The sequence below is a fragment of the Panthera onca genome, chromosome D1 (genome assembly GCF_046562875.1).
Source record: "Panthera onca isolate mPanOnc1 chromosome D1, mPanOnc1 haplotype 2, whole genome shotgun sequence".
NCBI lineage: Eukaryota > Metazoa > Chordata > Mammalia > Carnivora > Felidae > Panthera > Panthera onca.
In genome coordinates, this window is record NC_138348.1 from 7115160 (window position 1) to 7132530 (window position 17371).

A 17371-nucleotide genomic window follows, 5' to 3' on the forward strand; every position below is an offset into this window, starting at 1 on the left:
TCAAGCAACACTAGGCTTATCTATAGTTTTAGGGTTTATATTTAGGTGTATAATCCGGGCTGATTTAGACTTTGATATGATGTATCCTAAATAGTTATCAGATCCGTCTACTTCTCTCTTGAACCTACGATTCATTCCCTAGTTCGAGCCACCGGCCCCCTGATGTGTTTTGTTTTGTTTTGTTGTTTTGTTTTGTTTTAATCTGCACGCGCCGTTTCCTCTCTTGCCTCCTCCAACCCTGATCTCTGCTCAGGTCATGATCTCACAGTTTGGGGGAAGGAGGCCCACCTGGGGCTCTGCGCTGACAGCACAGAGCCTGATGGGGATATTCTCTCTCTCTCTCTCTCTCTCTCTCTCTCTCTCTCTCTGTCCCTCCCTCATTCAAGTGCACCTGCTCCCATCTCTCTCTCTCTCTGCCCCTCCCCCATTCGAGTGCACCTGCTTCCATCTCTCTCTCTCTCTCTCTCCCCCTCCCCCTCTCTCAACAGGAATAAATAAACTTTAAAGAAATGCCTATTGCTCAGTAAAAGAACAGGGCATCAGGGTGGCTTAGTCAGCTGAGCGTCTGACTCTTAATCTCATGGGTTCCTGAGTCTGAGCCCCACATGGGGCTCTGTGCTGACAGGGCAGAGCCTACTTGGGATTCTCTCTCTCCTTCTCTCTCTGCCCTCCCCAAAAAAATAAACTTGTAAAAAAAAAAAAAAAAAAAAAAGAAGCCATTAAAAAACTATGTAGCGTAGGATTCCAACTATGTAACATTCTGTAAAAGACAAAACTAGAGATAGTTAAAAAAAAGATCAGTGGTTGCCAAGAGTTTGGTGGAGGTGGGGAGGGATAATAGATGAAACTGGGGGCATCTTGAGGGCCTGAAACTTCTGTATGATACTACAATGATAGTTACATGACATTATACCACACAAATGTAAGATATTAACAAGAGAAACAATGTGAGGGAGAAAGAGGGGGGTATGTGCCCAATTCTCGGTATTTAAGGAGCCGTTTTTCTGTAAACCAAAAACTGCTCTAAAAAATAGTCTATCTTAAAAAAAAGAAAAAAGTTAAAACATACACCTACCATATATGACCCGTTATTCCACTCCTAGGCTTTTACCCAAGAGAAATAAAAGCGTATGTCCAAAGACTTGTGTATGAATATTCATAGCTTTGGTAGGGACGGTCATCAAACGATCTTTCCTTGAAATCTTTTCCTTTGTAGCTGGGCATCCCACTGCACCACTGCTGACATCTATGGTGTCGTGAGGGTGACAGCCATCAACACTGCAGCCCACAGACGGGGCAATCCCCATGATCTCTTTAGTGGGTTCCAAGTGCTCTAGTTAAAGGTGGGTGCGGTATCTGTCCAGTAACTTGACAATATTATCCAAAGTGACGTTCCCACCATGCTTCATGTTTTCCTGCTTCTGTCTCTGGGTGGTTTCTTGAGGGGTTTGATGATCAGGGGAGAGGCAGAAGGCACCGCCCGTATGGCGTCCTATCTGTTCACTGTCATCCCCAACCCTTGCGATCACCAGTTTCTTTTGGCGATGTCGTTACCAATCTTCTTGAGGGACAGACCCTAAGGGGCCCATCTTGGGGGCCCAGGCAGACACGGCAGCGGCCTCCCTGCCAGTGCACTTTAGGTATACCGTTTTGATCTCCTGGGGCTCGAATGTGAGCGGCGTGGTGGAGGTGGCTAGTGCCGGATGATTTCGGGACTAGCGACGAAAGTTGCACTGGGGCCTCCTCAGAGCAAGAGAGCTGAAAGCTATTCATAGAAATTTTAATTGTGGCAGCCCAAACTAGAACCAATCAAATGTTCATCCATGCATTGTGAATGCATAAGCAAATTGTGGTATGCTTGTACAACAGGACAGTACCCAGCAGTAAAGACGAACAAGAGGTGAATCTCACAATTACAACCAATGTAAGAAGCCAGGCAGGAGTTCATCCTGTGTAATTCCACTTATATGAAAATTCCAGAGAAAGGATGCCAATTGAGTGCCAGAAAGCAGATCAGTGGTTACCTGGAGGCGAGAGTGGGGGCCGGCAGGTAGGAAAGGGTGCGAGGGAAGGATGGACAAGGGGTTCGAGGAAACTTTTTGGGGTGATGGTTATGTTCACTATCTCGATTATGGTAATATGGGTGTATACATGTCAAAACAAAATGTACATTTTAAGTATACGTGGTTTATTGTATGTCAACTAGACCTCAATAAGCTGTTAAAAACACCACCAGGACTTGGAGTGCCTGGCTGGCTCAGTTGGTAGAGGATGTGACTCTTGACCTTGGGGTTGTAAGTTTGAACCCCACATTGGGTGTAGAGATTACTCAGAAAATAAAAATCGTAAAAAAAAATTAGTCTTAAAAACACACACACACACCAATAGGACCTAATTACTGATTAGATCTGGCTCTTGGAACACCGGGAGGGATCAAAGATAACACTGAACCCTTGATGTGGCTTGACCACTTAAGTGGATTAATGAGGCAGGGGGACTCACCAAGCTGGGGAGACAGCGGAAGACCTTTGGGAACAATCCCTCCAAGCAGAGATGCTTGAGGAGGGAACAGCTCTCAGAAGTACAAATTGGGGAGCCACTGGCCACTGGTGCCATCTGAAAGAAGCAGAAGTCAGGGGACAGACGCTTTTTTCTGGATACTAAGATACTTCACAAAGATGTCAGTTCTCCCTAAAGTCATCTACAGATTTATCACAATTAATATTCTGATTGGGAGGTGGTTAGAAAAGCTGATTTGAAGGTCACAGGGAGGGGCACCTAGGTGGCTCAGCTGGTTAAGCCTCAGACTCTTGATTTTGGCTCAGGTCATGATCTCCTAGTTCACGGGTTTGAGCCCTGTGTTGGGCTTTGCACTGCTGGCACAGAGCCTGCTTGGGATTCTCTCTCTTCCTCTCTCTCTGCCTCAAAAATAAATTTAAAAACCTTAAAAAAATAAAGTTCATAGGGAAATGAAATAAGAATAACCAGGAGATTTCCGAAAACAAAAAAAAATCAGGGGAGACTAACTCTACCAGATATTAAAACACAACAAATCCATGATAATTTAATGTAATTAAAGACGGGTATTGACACGCATAGATCATTGGAAGATAGAAAAATCTAGAAATAGATCCAAATGCACACAGGAATTTAGTATATAATAAAAGTAACATTTCAAATCTGTTGAGAAAAGTTGAGTTTTTTAATAAAAGGCATTAGGAATATAGGAAGGAATTTTGTATATGATAAATTCCAGATGAACCCAAGATTTAAAAGGAAAAAATGAAAACAAAAATGTAGCCAAGAGCTAAGGGAGAAGATTCTTTAGTCATGTCAGTGTGGAAAAGGTCTTTTCAACTATGACACAAGCCCCAAAAGCCCCCAAAAACTTATTTTACTACATTAAAAAATCTGCACAGCAAAGTCAGTAATGAACTGAAGAAAATACTTACAATTTACATCTTGAAGGGCTATTTTTCCCGCAAAGCCTTTTATGTCAATCAGAAATCGAAAACAGGAGAAATGGGCAAACAACAGCATAGCTCACAGGAAAAAAAGACAAATCGCTCTTTTTTTAAAGATTTTTAAATTTTTATTTTTTAATTAAAAACATTTTTTTAATGTTTATTTTTGAGAAAGAGACAGGCAGAGCACAAGCAGGGCAGGGGTGGGTGAGGGCAGAGAGAGAGGGAGACACAGAATCCGAAGCAGGCTCCAGGCTCCAAGACATCAGCACAGAGCCCGACACGGGGCTTGAACTCACGAACTGTGAGATCATGACCCGAGCTGAAGTCAGCCGCTTAACCGACTGAGCCACCCAGGCGCCCCAGGAGATAAACAGTTCTTAAAGGGATGACTCTGAATTCACTCAAAAGAAAAATAAATGCAAATTTGAACTTCACCAAGGGATCATTTCCCAAAGAGAAAAAGATCTGGTAGGTTACTGACCCGTGAATATTCTGGAAAAGAGCGTTCACGCGTACTGCTGGAAGCGGGGGTCGATATGGGTACAGCCTCTATAGAGGGACCTCTGGCAAAAATTGTAACGACTCTTTTGATGTAGCCTTCGAGCAGTTCTAGGAATCCAGAGTACAGATATCTTTTCCCTTTTGAATAATGATATCCTTACCCAGTCTTAGTGACTCTGTAGTACTGCTGGGAATAGCAGAACTCTGGAAACAACTTCAATGTCAATCAGTAAGGAACAAGTTACATTTTGGTCCATCCATGAAGAGGAATACTATAGAGCTGTCAAAAGGAACACGGATAAGGAACCGTCTTCAAAATATGTGGATAAGCACACGCCAGGATGCATGGAATTCTTCCCTTTGAGTTTTTAAAAGGGAGGGGGGCATATATATACATAAAATTTGGTGTGGTGTCTTTCTTCTGACACCGCTTCTCACATCAAATGTGTTTCTTCCCAGATACCAAATACATGTGACTTTTCCACACCAATTCTCCAACTCCCCAACGCCAACTAGGTGCTTACAGTTCAGTTCAGTTCTGACATAAATTCCCAGTTAGTACAGACCCTGTAGGTTAAGGGCTCAGTCCCACAAGATGCCAGCCACAAATGGGATGCCCAGGTGACCCACACACCTGTCTGGCTGACTACAAATCTGGGGTGCCCACCACCCCCTCCTCAGCTTTGCTGATTTGGTAGAACACTCACAGACCTCAACAAAGTGCTTTGTGTACGAGTTGTTTAAAGGATACAACTCTAGGGGTGCCTGGGTGGCTCAGTCAGTTAAGCATCCGGCTTCAGCTCAGGTCATGATCTCACAGCTTGTGGGTTCGAGCCCCGCATCAGGCTCTGTGCTGACAACTCAGAGCCTGGAAACCTGCTTCGGATCCTGTCTCCCTCTTTCTCTGCCCCTCCCCCGCTCACGCTGTGTCTGTCTGTCTCTCTCAAAACTAAAATAAACATTAGAAAATTAAAAAAAAATAAAGGATACAACCCTGAAGCAGCCAGATAGAAGAGGTGTGTAGGGCAAGGTATGGTGGAGAGGGGGAAAGAGCTTCCTTGGCCTTTCTAGGTGGCACCCCCCCACCCCCCATGCCCCCCCCGCCCCGGGTACAGTCTCTGTTCATCAACCCAGAAATGTTCCAATTTCCAGTCCTCTCCTCTCCTCCACTTCCCACTCTTGACAGGTCTTTCGGATGACCAGCCCCCACTCTGAAGTTAAGTGGGGGCCCCACCCTGAGTTGCCTCATTAACACAAATTCAGGTGTGGCCCAAAGGGGCTCACCGTGAATAACAGAAGTCACTCCTATGACTCAGAACATTGTAAGGGTTTTAGTAACTCTGTACCGGGAACCAGGGACTAAGACCAAATATATATACATATTTTTTTATTACACCACATTTGGTTATGGATGTTTATATTCTTTCTGTGGAAGGACACAAACGACAAGTTTTATAGCTTCCAGGGAGAGGAGCCAGGGGTAGGAGGTGACTCTTGGTTAAGAATTTAAAAGGTACAGGTGAATATATTACTTATTTGAAAAACAAATTAGGGGCGCCTGGGTGGCGCCGTCGGTTAAGTGTCCGACTTCGGCTCAGGTCACGATCTCGTGGTCCGTGAGTTCGAGCCCCGCGTCAGGCTCTGGGCTGACGGCTCAGAGCCTGGAGCCTGCTTCCGATTCTGTCTTCCTCTCTCTCTGCCCCTCCCCCACTCATGCTCTGTCTCTCTCTCTCTCTCTCAAAAATGAATAAACAGGGGCGCCTGGGTGGCGCAGTCGGTTAAGCGTCTGACTTCAGCCAGGTCACGATCTCGCGGTCCGTGAGTTCGAGCCCCGTGTTAGGCTCTGGGCTGACGGCTCGGAGCCTGGAGCCTGTTTCCGATTCTGTGTCTCCCTCTCTCTCTGCCCCTCCCCCGTTCATGCTCTGTCTCTCTCTGTCTCAAAAATAAATAAAAAAGGTTGAAAAAAAAATTAAAAAAAAAAAAAGAAAAACAAATTAAAAATACTTTGTAGCCCTCGTCTTGGCTTCTAATGGGCTCAGTCTCCAGGCTTTCTTACTTCTACACTTTTCGGGAGCCACTCGTAGAGCACGCAAGGTAATGGTGTCCAGACTCCCCTGTTTGACCATGTGGACTTTTCCAGCTTCACTTCCAGCCATTCCCCAAACACACCCTCCCCTCCAGACTTTCCCTAGGCGTTCCCTCCACTAGTAACACCTGGGGCTTCCATCTGAGCTCTGTTCCTCTTTTTTTTTTTTTTTTTTTTTTTGAGTAGGCTTCCGGCCCAGCATGAAGCCCAACTCAGGTTTGAACTCACAATCCTGAGAGACTCTGGGATCGAGACCTGAGCCAAGATGGAGTCTGGCCGCTTAACGGACTGAGGCACCCAGGCGCCCCTGGGCTCTGTTCCCGAGACAGCTTGAAACCCTCTGGGATTGATGCAGTTCAAACCTCACACAACACCCATCCTAGAGTAATACCCATTTTGCGGAGGAGGCAATGGAAATTAAGTAACATGCCAAGGTCACACAGGAACCTGGGATTTGGATTTAAGCTGTCTGACATCAGAGACCAAGTGCTCGTCTCGACTCTAGACTATCCAAGAATATCCTACCTCCCAATCTCTGTCCCTTCATGGGCAAACTTGACATTGTTCAAGGCCCAGTTCAAACGCCACCTTCTCTGGAAAGCCTTCTCTGCTCTCTCATTAACAAGTTGACTTTTGGGGATGGGGGGGTAGATGTATTATAAGAATTACCTTATATGTGACTGCAGCCCAGGGCAGTCACCAAGTGTCATTCCTAAACAGACAAGGCCCTGCAGCCCTGTCTGAGCTAACCACAGAGTACTTCTCCATTTAAGCTTTCTTTTGTCCTATAGGTTCCGGGGCCTTGTAAGGACTGCGTGTATTTTCATCTCATTCAACCCCAGCTACGCTGTGTGTACGGTTCATCATGCATAGGCGATGTTACAGAGGGGAAACTGAGGCTCAGGATGACCGGTCATCCATGGAAAGGAAAACTGTTATTACAGAGCCTCTGCTCGTGAGTCTCAATCACTGATACCTAGAGCTGGCAGACCCCCCCCTCCCCCTCCTCCAATTCCCTCCCTACCCCTACCCTGCGTCAAGGAGCCAGGCCAGGGCCTAAGCACAGTCGGTGTCCTGTAGACACGAGTTTATTAGAGGGGCCAGGGTCAGAGTGGGTACAGTTGGGAGGAGGGGACTGGGGGGCCTGGGCAGCACTGCCAGCCTGTGGCCAATAAGACAGAAGGCCGGGGCGGGGCGGGGGGGCCCACAGCCGGTAGGGCTTGGGTCAGCAGACAAGCAGGCGGGCTGCTCTTCACCCTGCAAATATCAGCGCCTAGGGCACGGTGGAGGCTTCGGGAGGACTGGGGAGAAAGGTCAGGGAGAGGCTGAGAGAGGAAACCCACCAAGCGCCCTTGGTTAGGAGGTGGCAGAGCTGGGACGTGCGCCCAGGCCTGCTGGACCCCAGGCCCTGTGCCCCTACTTCCCATTCTGTTGGGCCCCACATCTGCCTCCCAAGCTCCCAAGCCCACCCCCCGCTCCTGTCCCCAACTCACTGTGGAGAGTGTAGGTGCCCGGCTCCAGCTGCAGTTGGGGGGGCAGGATGATGAGGAAGCCCCCCACCAAGGGGTCTTCGGCCACTGAGAGACAAGCTTGGGAGGGAGGGCAATGGCACTCAGGGTTTGGGGAAGGGCACTTGGATAAGACAGGCAAGGGGCGGGGCTGGTGGCTGCAGAGGCCGTGGGCAGGGAGCAAGCCACAGAGGGAACAGTGAGGAGGCGAGAGGCCGGGGCCTCCAGGCAGGGGCACCTGGGCCTTTGGGCAGCCCCTCTGAGCTCCACCATGGTGGGGACGCCGCTCTCGAGTCCAGGCCCAATGGGACGGCTCCTTGGCCATGACCTGGCATGAGGAGAGCGGGTAGTCAATGGGGGTGGGAGGTCCGGCCTTGTTCCCCCACCCCAGGATGGCGGCGGGGCCTCACCTCCTCACAGCACTGGCGGCTCACCATGGCCCGGAAGCCCATCCGGGCCCACAGCTTATCCCTCTGGTGCAGGAAGTCTGCCACCTGACGACGCCAATCTTTTCCCAGGGCCCACAGAAAAATCACACATTTAGGGTCCTCCAGATCCTCCTCCATGTCATTTGCAAGAAACCTGGCCTCGGAGGCAGGGGGCGGAAAGCAGAAGTAAGCATCTGCCCTGGCCCCTCCCACAACTCCTAGCAAGGGTTCCCCGCTCCTGCCCTGGGCACTCACAGCGCCAAGAACAAGTTGCTGTGGGTGTACTCGCTGAGCTTCAGGTTGGCACGCCGGAAGTAGACCAGCACCATGGCCAGGAGATACTGCAGACACAGAGGGGGGCAGAGGTGACAGTTAGGCACCGGGAGAGGGGGCCGTGAGGGGCCATTTGCACCCAAGGAAGCCGTGGTGCAGGTTAGAGAACCCAGGGGAAGTAGTGGGGTGAAAACAAGGATTTGGGGGCACCCGGGGGGCTCTACCGGTTAAGCATCTGACTCTTGATTTCAGCTCAGGTCACGATCTCACGGTCTCCTGGGTTCAAGCCCCGCGTCAGGCTCTGGGCTGACGGTGCGGAGCCTGCTTGGGATTCTCTCTCTCCCTCTCTCTCTCTGCCCCTCCCCTGCTCACGCTGTCTCTGTCTCTCTCAAAAATAAATAGACTTAAAAATAATTTTAAAAAACAAAACAAAACAAGGATTTAAAAGGGAGGTGCTCCCTCCATCAGACCGGGAGACTCAATAGCAGCATTCAAGCCTCTTGTGACTGGGCTTCTACTCCGTGTCACCTCACCTTATCTGAAATCTGGAAACAGGGATCTCTGGAAAGGAATTCCTGCAGGAAACTATGCTCTGGAGTAGAGAAGAGACATGATGGACTGGGGTTACCACCCCCCCACACAAGCCAAGAGTGGCACCCCAGAGCCCAAGCCTCCACCCAACCCACTTGCTGACATGCCCCACCCCCCCTTCTCCCTGGGGTCACCTGGGAAGGGAAGGGACAGAGATTTCAGATGCCTGCCCTGGGCAGGTCCCACCTCTCACACTGGGTCCCCCCAAGTCCCCCAGCACTCCCCCTCCCCCCCTGGGCACTCCCACCCCCGGGGAACTCACCCAGAAGGCTGAGGAAGGCCTGGAGCTCCTGATGCGGGCGTGGGCAGAGAGACACGCTGCCCCCACCCTGACGGCTCCAGCCCCCCAGCTTCACCTGGGTGGCAACCACGGGGAAAGTGGCAAAGTCTTGAGTGTCGCTCATTTCATGGGGGTGGGGGCGGGTAGGGCGCGGTGGGGCAGGATGGCCTGTGGAGAAAGTAGCCTCGGGACTCGGCCCCGACCCCCTTGCCCCCCACCCGTCGAGAGGGTCGAGGGTGGCCAGACAGGGGGCCTCCAGAAGATGGAGAGTCGGGCGTGGAGATGGGGGTGGGGGCGGCGCTCGGAGGCAGAAACTGGGGTACGCGTGGGCTGGGGAGGCCAGAAACGCAGCCGACTTGCTGCAGCTCTCGCACCGCGTCCTAGCCACCCCCCCCCACCCCCACCCCAGGCCAGGCCGGAGAGCAAGAATGGGAGCGACAGGCACCTCTGGTGCCGCTGAGCGCTAAACCCCAGAAGATGGGTACACCCCAATACCCCTTTTGCAAACACAGGAGCCGAAGCGGGCAAGACTCGCGGCTACTTAACTGTGGGGCCTGTCTGACCCCCCCAAAGCCTAAGAGCTTAATTGCTCCCCAACTCCCAACTACCCCTTCACCCCACACCAAAGTGGCATACCTGGAAGGACCACCAACCCCTTTCTTCGTGGAGAGGAAACTGAGGCTCGGGAGTGGGGGGGTGGGGGGGCGGGGTGCCTTCAGAGCAAGTTGAGCGGGGGGCACCTCAAACGTTTCAAGCTACGGGGAGAGACGCCAACTACGGGGTTCAGAAGGTGCGGCCCGGCACCCCGTGCCCAACCCGGGGGCCTCCACCTAGGCTCCCACAAGCAGCCCAGCCTCCTCCAAAAAGCCTTACCTGAGCTAGGGCATTACCTACAGCATAACTCCCGGCGCAGAGCGGCTGTATTTATAGGGCCCCGGCGCTGCCCCGCCCTCGCAGCCCTCCGCCAATCAGGCCCCTTCCTGGGGAGGGGGCGGGGCTTCGGGCCATCACCGCTCACCTCTGCCTGGAGTCAGCTCGGTCTCCACATTAGCCTCCCAGCTGCGGCTCCCCGGGTAAGGGCTTCTCCAAAGCTGCACCACCTTCAAGAGGGGTAAAGGCAGGCCGGCGGGACCCCAGGGCCTGCATGGCGACACGGCCCCCTCCCCACCTCTTTATAAAGGTGGAGCCAAGGTGCAGGGCCCGGAAATGAGGCCTGGGCCCCGTTCACTGATTGCGCCTTGCTGGGGCAGGGTCGCTGGCTGTGTCTGTGTTTGTTTCAGATCCAGGAATCTCAAAAACCTCGGAGCTAGAGAAGAGAGTGCCCTGGCACGAGAATTCCCGGAGTCCACATCCCCTTCCCAAGATCCTTTAGCGGCTGGGGGAGCCGGGCCTGTGGCTCCAAGCCTGGAGAGGAGGCCTTTGCCAAAGACAGTCAAGCCCTCTCCTCGCCCCTAGCTGCCTTAAGATTTTCGTCTTCACCGCTTCATTTACTCCCTCTCCAACTCTATGGGACAGTCAGCACCTGCATTACTTTCCACATTTGACGGGTGACGCTTTGTTTCCCAATTTTTTTTTTTTATTGTGGTAAAATATACATAATGTAAAATTGCCTCCTTAGCCATGTTTAAGTTCAGTAGTTAAAAAAAATTTTTTTTAATCTTTATTTATTTTTGAGAGAGAGGGAGAGACAGAGTACAAGCGGGGGAGGAACAGAGAGGGAGACACAGAATCCGAAGCAGGCTCCAGGCTCCGAGCTGTCAGCACAGAGCCCGAGGCGGGGCTCAAACTCACCAACTGCGAGATCATGACCTGAGCAGAAGTCAGACGCTCAACCGACTGAGCCGCCCCAGCGCCCCTTAAGTTCAGTAGTTTTAAGTACATTCATAGCGTGCAACCATCACCACCATCCATTTGCAAAACTGGACGCCTTTACCTGTTAAACAGTAACTCCCTGTTTCCCTTCCATGGTCCGTGGCAACCACCATTTTACTTCTGCGTCTGTGAAGTCAACTACCCTAGGGACCTCATGCAGGTGGAATCACACAGGGGTTGGCTTTTTTTGTGATGCCCTTACTTCACTTAGCATGTCTGCAAGGATCATCCACGCCCTACCATGTGTCAGGATGTCCTTCCTTTTTACGGCTGAATAATATTCCATTCTGTGTATAGACCACAGTGTGCTCATCCCTTTATCCATCGATGGATCAAGGCCCGCCTCAAGCTCTGTGCTGACAGCACGTAGCCTACTTGGGATTCTCTCTCTCCCTCTCTTTCTGCCCCTCCTCTGCTTCTCCCCCTCTCAAAATAAACCTAAAAAAAAAAAAATAGAATAAAAAATAAAGTACGTATTTTAATAGAAATGGAGGCCAGAAAGAAGCTGAATCGTTTATGCTCCAAGTCCCAAGTGGGCTCAAGTCACGGGACCAACACACCTGCCCCTGGGAAGTAGGTCTTGTGGTTCCCGTTGCCATTTCTCAGATGGTAAACTGAGGCTCAGGGCCTTGACCTCTGACATTTAAATGAAAGATGAAGGGAATGTGGCTGGGCCACATGGGTGGTGAGTACCGGACCAGCTTTGGAGCTCAGGTCCCGGGACCCCAGATGCAGGCTCCTTCCTGTGACCCAGATGCTCGTCACTGGTTGGACACCCAGCAGTCGTCTCTGTTTTTGCTCCCAGGCTCAGGCTTCGGCCCCGGCTGCCAGTGTGAATTTTCATTCCTAGGGACTGCCCCTCCCGCTCTGTGTCCCCCAGGCTCTGTTGGTTTCTGAGTCGCTTAATCTCTTGATCTCTCTGCTGTCTCTCAATCTCTCCGAGTTTCTGGGTATCTGGATGTTTTGGGGTCTCTTGGCCTCAGGCCCCATGTTGAAGCATAAGGCAGGGAGCCTGGCTGTCTGGTCTAGAGCCTGACATGGAGGAGGTGTTCAGAATGAATGAATGAATGAATGAATGACTCCCCCAGGCCAGCTGTAGTTTTGACCCCTCCCCCTCAGTAGGTTGGTAGAAAAAAGCTTGCGGGTGTGCTTCAGGCCCATCCCTTCGGTGACAGCCTTGGGCATCTGACACTCCACACTGGGGAGAATTCTTTTTTTTCACTTTTTATGTTGAAAGAATTTAGACTCGCACAGATGTTGCTTAAGAGGTAAGGAAAGTGGCGTCTTTGTCTGGTTTTGGAATCAAGGTAATGCTGGCCTCAGAGAATGAGTTTGGAAGTTTTCCTTCCATTTCTATTTTTTGGAAGAGCTTCAAAAGAATGGGTGTTAACTCTTCTTCAAATGTTTGGTAGGTTTCCCCTGGAAGGCCATCCGGTCCTGGACTCTTGTTTCTTGGGAGACTTTTTTTTTTAAATTTTTTTAACGTTTATTCATTTTTGAGAGACAGAGCATGAGTGGGGAAGGAGCAGAGAGAGGGAGACACAGAATCTGAAACAGGCTCCAGGCTCTGAGCTGTCAGCACACAGCCCGACACGGGGCTCGAACTCACAAACTGTGAGATCCTGACCTGAGCCGAAGTCGGACGCTCAACCGACTGAGCCACCCAGGTGCCCCTGTTGGGAGACTTTTAATTACTGGTTCAATTTCTTTACTGGTTATGGGTCTGTTCAATTTTCCTATTTCTTCCTGTTTCAGTTTTGGTAGTTTATATGTTTCTAGGCATTTGTCCATTTCTTCCAGATTTCCCATTTTATTGGCACATCATTGCTCCTAATGTTCTCTTATTATTGTTTTTATTTCTGTGTTGGTTGTGATCTCTCCTCTTTCATTCGTTTTTGTGTCCCCTTCACCCAGCTTCCCCCAAGGGTAACAACATCTTGCATAACCAGAGAGCAGTTAGAACCAGGAAACTGACGTTGGCACAACAAAACTCTACATATCATTCGGATTTCATCAGTTTTTACAAACGCTCACTTTTTGATTTTTTTTTTTTTTTTTTTTTTTTGGTGCTTGAGACCCATCCAGGTTGTTGCATGTATCAACGGTTCCTTCCTTTTTATTCCCAAATGTTTCTATTACCATCTAGTATTCCACTGTATGGAATGGGTGATCTCCAGTATGGGCCATTACAAATGAAGCTGCTATGAACATCGATAGGGATTTATGTACGGGATTTTACACGGACACAGGTTTTTATTTCTGTAGGGTAAACACCTAGGAGGAGTCCTGTGCTAAATGTATGTTTAACTTTATGAGAGACTGCCAAGCTGTTTTTCAGAGTGGCCGTTTTTCAGAGAGTTTTGGAATTACTAATCTTCTTTTTTAGTCCTATGTTGTTGTTGTTGTTGTTGTTGTTGTTGTTGTTGTTGTTGTTTTTGGCACCCCTTCTACCCTTCTAGTTATTTCCACCTGTAAATGAACATGCACCTTCTTCACCATTTTTTTAGTGCTCGGACGTCATCCGCATATAAACTTTTGATCGCTGGGTTTCGAGGCGACAAATTTTAATTAAACAATCTTCACTGGAACTCTTTGTATAATGTGTTACATACTTCTGCGTCTTTCTTATTCGGTTTCCTTAGTTGCGTGGTTGTGATTCGCATTTCCCTGATGGCTGATGATATTGAACATCTTCTCATGCGCTTATTTTCTGTCGTGGACTGAATTGCTGACCCCAAAAGATGTGTTGAGGTCACCCCCCTCCCCGCCACCACCGTTTCCTGTGAATGGGATGTAATTTGGAAATAGGGTCTCTGCAGATGTAATCAAGTTAAGATGAGGTCATAGGTGATTAGGGTATGTCCTAGTCCAGTATGACTGGTGTCCTTGGAAGAAGAGAAAGAGACACAGACGGGCACACAGAGGAGCACATCAGGTGAAGACCGACACTCAGAGGGCAGACAGCCAGGTCACAACAGGGGCAGAGATTGTTGTGGTGGCAGGCCAGAGAACACCAGAGATGGCCTGCACCCACCAGAGAGGCAGCATGGCCCCTCAACACCTTGACTTTGGGCTTCTAGCCTCCAGCACTGGGAGAGATGAGATGTATCTTCGAAGCCCCCCGGGTTGTGGTACTTTGTTACACGGCAGCCCCGGGACACTTTTGCATCCATGCGTCTTCTCGGGCGAAGTGTCTGTTCCAGTCTGTTGCCTGTTTGTTAATTGGATGGTTTGTTTTCTTACTGTCGAGTTTATTTTTATTTAATGTTTATTTATTGATTGGGGGGCGGGGTGCACGAGTATGGGAAAGGCAGGGAGGGAAGGAGAGAGAGAATCCCAAACAGGATCCACGCTGTCACGTAGATCCCAACACGGGGCTTGAACTCATGAACCCATGAGATCGTGACCTGAGCCAAAGTCAAGAGCTGGACGCTTAACCAACTGAGCTACCCAGGCACCCCTCTTACTGTCGAGTTTAGAGAGTTCTTTGCATATTCTAGATCCAAGCTTTGGTCAGATATATGATTTGGAAATATTCTCTCCCAAACTATAGCTCATCTTTTCCCCTCTCTGGACATTATCTTTCACAGAGGAAATTTTTCATTGTGATGATGTTCAATTATCGATTTTTAAAAAATGGATTGTGGGATTTCAAAGGTAGGGATTCTCCCATTCAAGGGTCTCAAGAAGCCCCAGAGAGAGACAAAAAAAAAAAAAAAAAAAAGCCAAAGAGGAGAGGCAGCCAAGGGTAGACCCCTGGAGAAGAAAGAGCCAGAGGCTGGGGGCTGAAGCTGCCCTGGGTAGACCTGTAGGGGGCTGGCTTGGATGGAGACACAGGCCTGGGGGGCAGGGGCGGGCAGGGATAGGAGGAGGGGGGAGCTGGACATGAGCCCCGAGTGCGCATGCCCAGAGGGTTACCGTGGATCCAAGAGGCAGAGGACAGCCAAACTTCCAGGCCTGGTTCTGGGCCCCTTGCCTTGGCACCTGCTTCCCGATTTGCTCCCTGAATTGCTTTATTTATTCCACCAGCTGTAAATCCTTCCAGAGGCTCCAAAGATTCTTCCCAGCCCTGACACTCCTCCAAATCCACACTTGTACCCCTGGCTGCCTCTCGGACATCTCTGCTTGTTTTCTCCTCATCTGCCCCCATGAACCTGTCCCTTCCTCCGTTTCCCCATCTACTTACCAATAGCTGTTTAAAATTAACACAGCAACAGGGGCGTTGGGGTGGCTCCGTTGGCAAAGCATCTGACTCTTGCTGTCCACTCGCGTCGTGATTTCACACTTTGTGAATTCAAGCCCCACACTGGGCTCAGCCCCGATGGTGCGGAGCCTGCTTGGGATTCTGTCTCTCCTTCTCTCCGCCCCTCCCTCGCTTGTGCGTGCTCTCTCTCTCCCTCTCCCTCAAAATAAATAAATAAACTTTAAAATTAAATTCAATTAACAGAGCAACAACAAAAAACTGGAGGTCATTGCTTTTCATTTTTTTATGCTTTCTTTATTCTTTCTATTTATTTATGTAATATTTTATTGCAGCACAGCAGCCGCAATAGAAAAGTGCACAGAACAGAAATGAGTAGCTGGGTGAATTTTCAGAACACGCTGGTGTAGCCAGCGGCCCCACGTGCCCTGCTCAGTCTCTGGTGTCCCCTCCCTCTCTGTTTCCCCCTCCCTCTCTGTTTCCCCCAGGACGAATCACCATTCTGGAGTCTATCCTCATAGGTTAGTTTTTAGTCTCACCTGCTTTTAACTTTATGTAAATGGGAAGTGCACAGTAGGTCTACTTTGGGGTAAGGACCCCCCCCCCCCCCGCCAAGCTGCTTCTTCATTCCCCTTGCTGGGCAGTGTTCTCTCGGGTGAGAATTTAGAAGGACTTCTACTATCTTTCTCACCCCCAACATCCACTTCATCACTGTATCTTATGGATTCTAGCTCAAAAATCTCTCCCTAATTCACGCCCACCTCTCCTCCCCACTGCCTCCCTGGGCACCAGCTCCGGCATGACTATGCCAGTGGTCCGCTGGACAGTCTCTGACGTCCTGTGCTTTGGACCCTCTCTACAGCTGCAATGATCTTTTAAAAATAGTCCTTTTGGGGTGGCTGGGTGGGATGGCTCAGTCAGTCAGGCGTCTGACTTCAGCTCAGGTCATGATCTCACGGTTTGTGGTTCGAGCCCCGCACTGGGCTCTGTGCTGACGGCTCGGAGCCTGGAGCCTGCTTCGGATTCTGTGTCTCCCTCTCTCTCTGCCCCTCCCCCTCTCACATTCTGTCTGTCTGTCTGTCTCTCTCTCTCTCTCTCTCTCAAAAATAAACATTTAAAAAATTGAAAAGAAAATATTCGTTTTAACAAAATACAAACTCCTTAACTGTGGTACTTATAGGATCACTGTCTGCAATCATCTCGCTTCCTTGTTACTTCTCACTGGGTCAGTGCCTTCAGATCAGGGACCCTGTCGGCCTCGTCTGTCCCCGGACTTCCAGCTCTGACTCAGAGCCTACGGTGTAAGCACTCTGTTCATATTCACTGGATGCATAGATGGCTTACCAGGCCCTGCCACCCTGCACGTCTGGCCTTGCTCCTCTCTCCAACCAATCCCTGGCCCTGCCCCTCCAAGCGCCCTCCAGGGAGACCAGCTTCTGTCAATTCTCCGGTCAACCCTGTCCCTCCACTGCTTGCCCCAGGGCCTTTATACATGCATGCTAGTCCCTCCCAATAAGACAGGCGTCCTTCCTCTGGGACAATTCTACTCCCTACCCCATCTGATACTTACCCAGGTTGCTTGCTTCAACTAATGGGATTTGAACAGAGATGGCTTGTGCCACATCTGAGCGGAAGCTGTAAGAGCCCCAGGATGAGTCTGCCCTTGCTCTCTTACTGGGCAGCCTCTCCAGCCCGGAGTCGGGAATGAAGACGACACGAAATGGATCCAAAGTCAAACGCACAAAGGGCACGCAATTTACGCAAGAGATAAACTTTTGTTTTTGAAAGCCACCGAGATTTTCGGAGTTGCATTGGAACTCTCTTTGCGGCTGTGACGAACTGCCACAAACTTAGCGGCTTAAAGCAATACAAATCTATTACCTTACGGTTCTGGAGGTCAGAAGCCCAAAGTGCGTCTCGCTGTGCTAAAGTCAAGGTGTCAGGAAGGTCCCATGCCTTGTGCAGGTGGCCGGCGTTCCTTGATGCTCAGCCTCCCTCTTCCACCTTCGAAGACAGCAGCAGAGAGAACATCTCTAACTCTGACTCCACTTCCACTTTTAAGGACCCTTATGATTACATCGGGCCCACCTGGTTAATCCAGAATAGTCTCTCCAGCTCAAGATCCCAGACTTAATCCCATCTGCAAAGTACCTTTTTTTTTTTT

General features: G+C 50.0%; 1 protein-coding gene across 1 annotated transcript in view; it reads right to left on the reverse strand.

Moving 5' to 3' along the window:
• Positions 1 to 698: 698 nt before the first annotated feature.
• SPDYC (speedy/RINGO cell cycle regulator family member C) overlaps positions 699 to 17371 on the reverse strand; it is a 33110-nt gene continuing 16437 nt past the window's right edge. The window contains exons 4-10 of the mRNA XM_081790234.1: positions 17089 to 17211; positions 9117 to 15409; positions 8797 to 8855; positions 8246 to 8331; positions 7973 to 8144; positions 7548 to 7890; positions 699 to 2616 (exon numbers count right to left, since the gene is read on the reverse strand). Coding sequence (XP_081646360.1) covers positions 2576 to 2616; positions 7548 to 7890; positions 7973 to 8144; positions 8246 to 8331; positions 8797 to 8855; positions 9117 to 9258 — 843 coding nt within the window. The 5' untranslated portion in view covers positions 9259 to 15409; positions 17089 to 17211 and the 3' untranslated portion in view covers positions 699 to 2575. The remainder of the gene's footprint in view (positions 2617 to 7547; positions 7891 to 7972; positions 8145 to 8245; positions 8332 to 8796; positions 8856 to 9116; positions 15410 to 17088; positions 17212 to 17371) is intronic.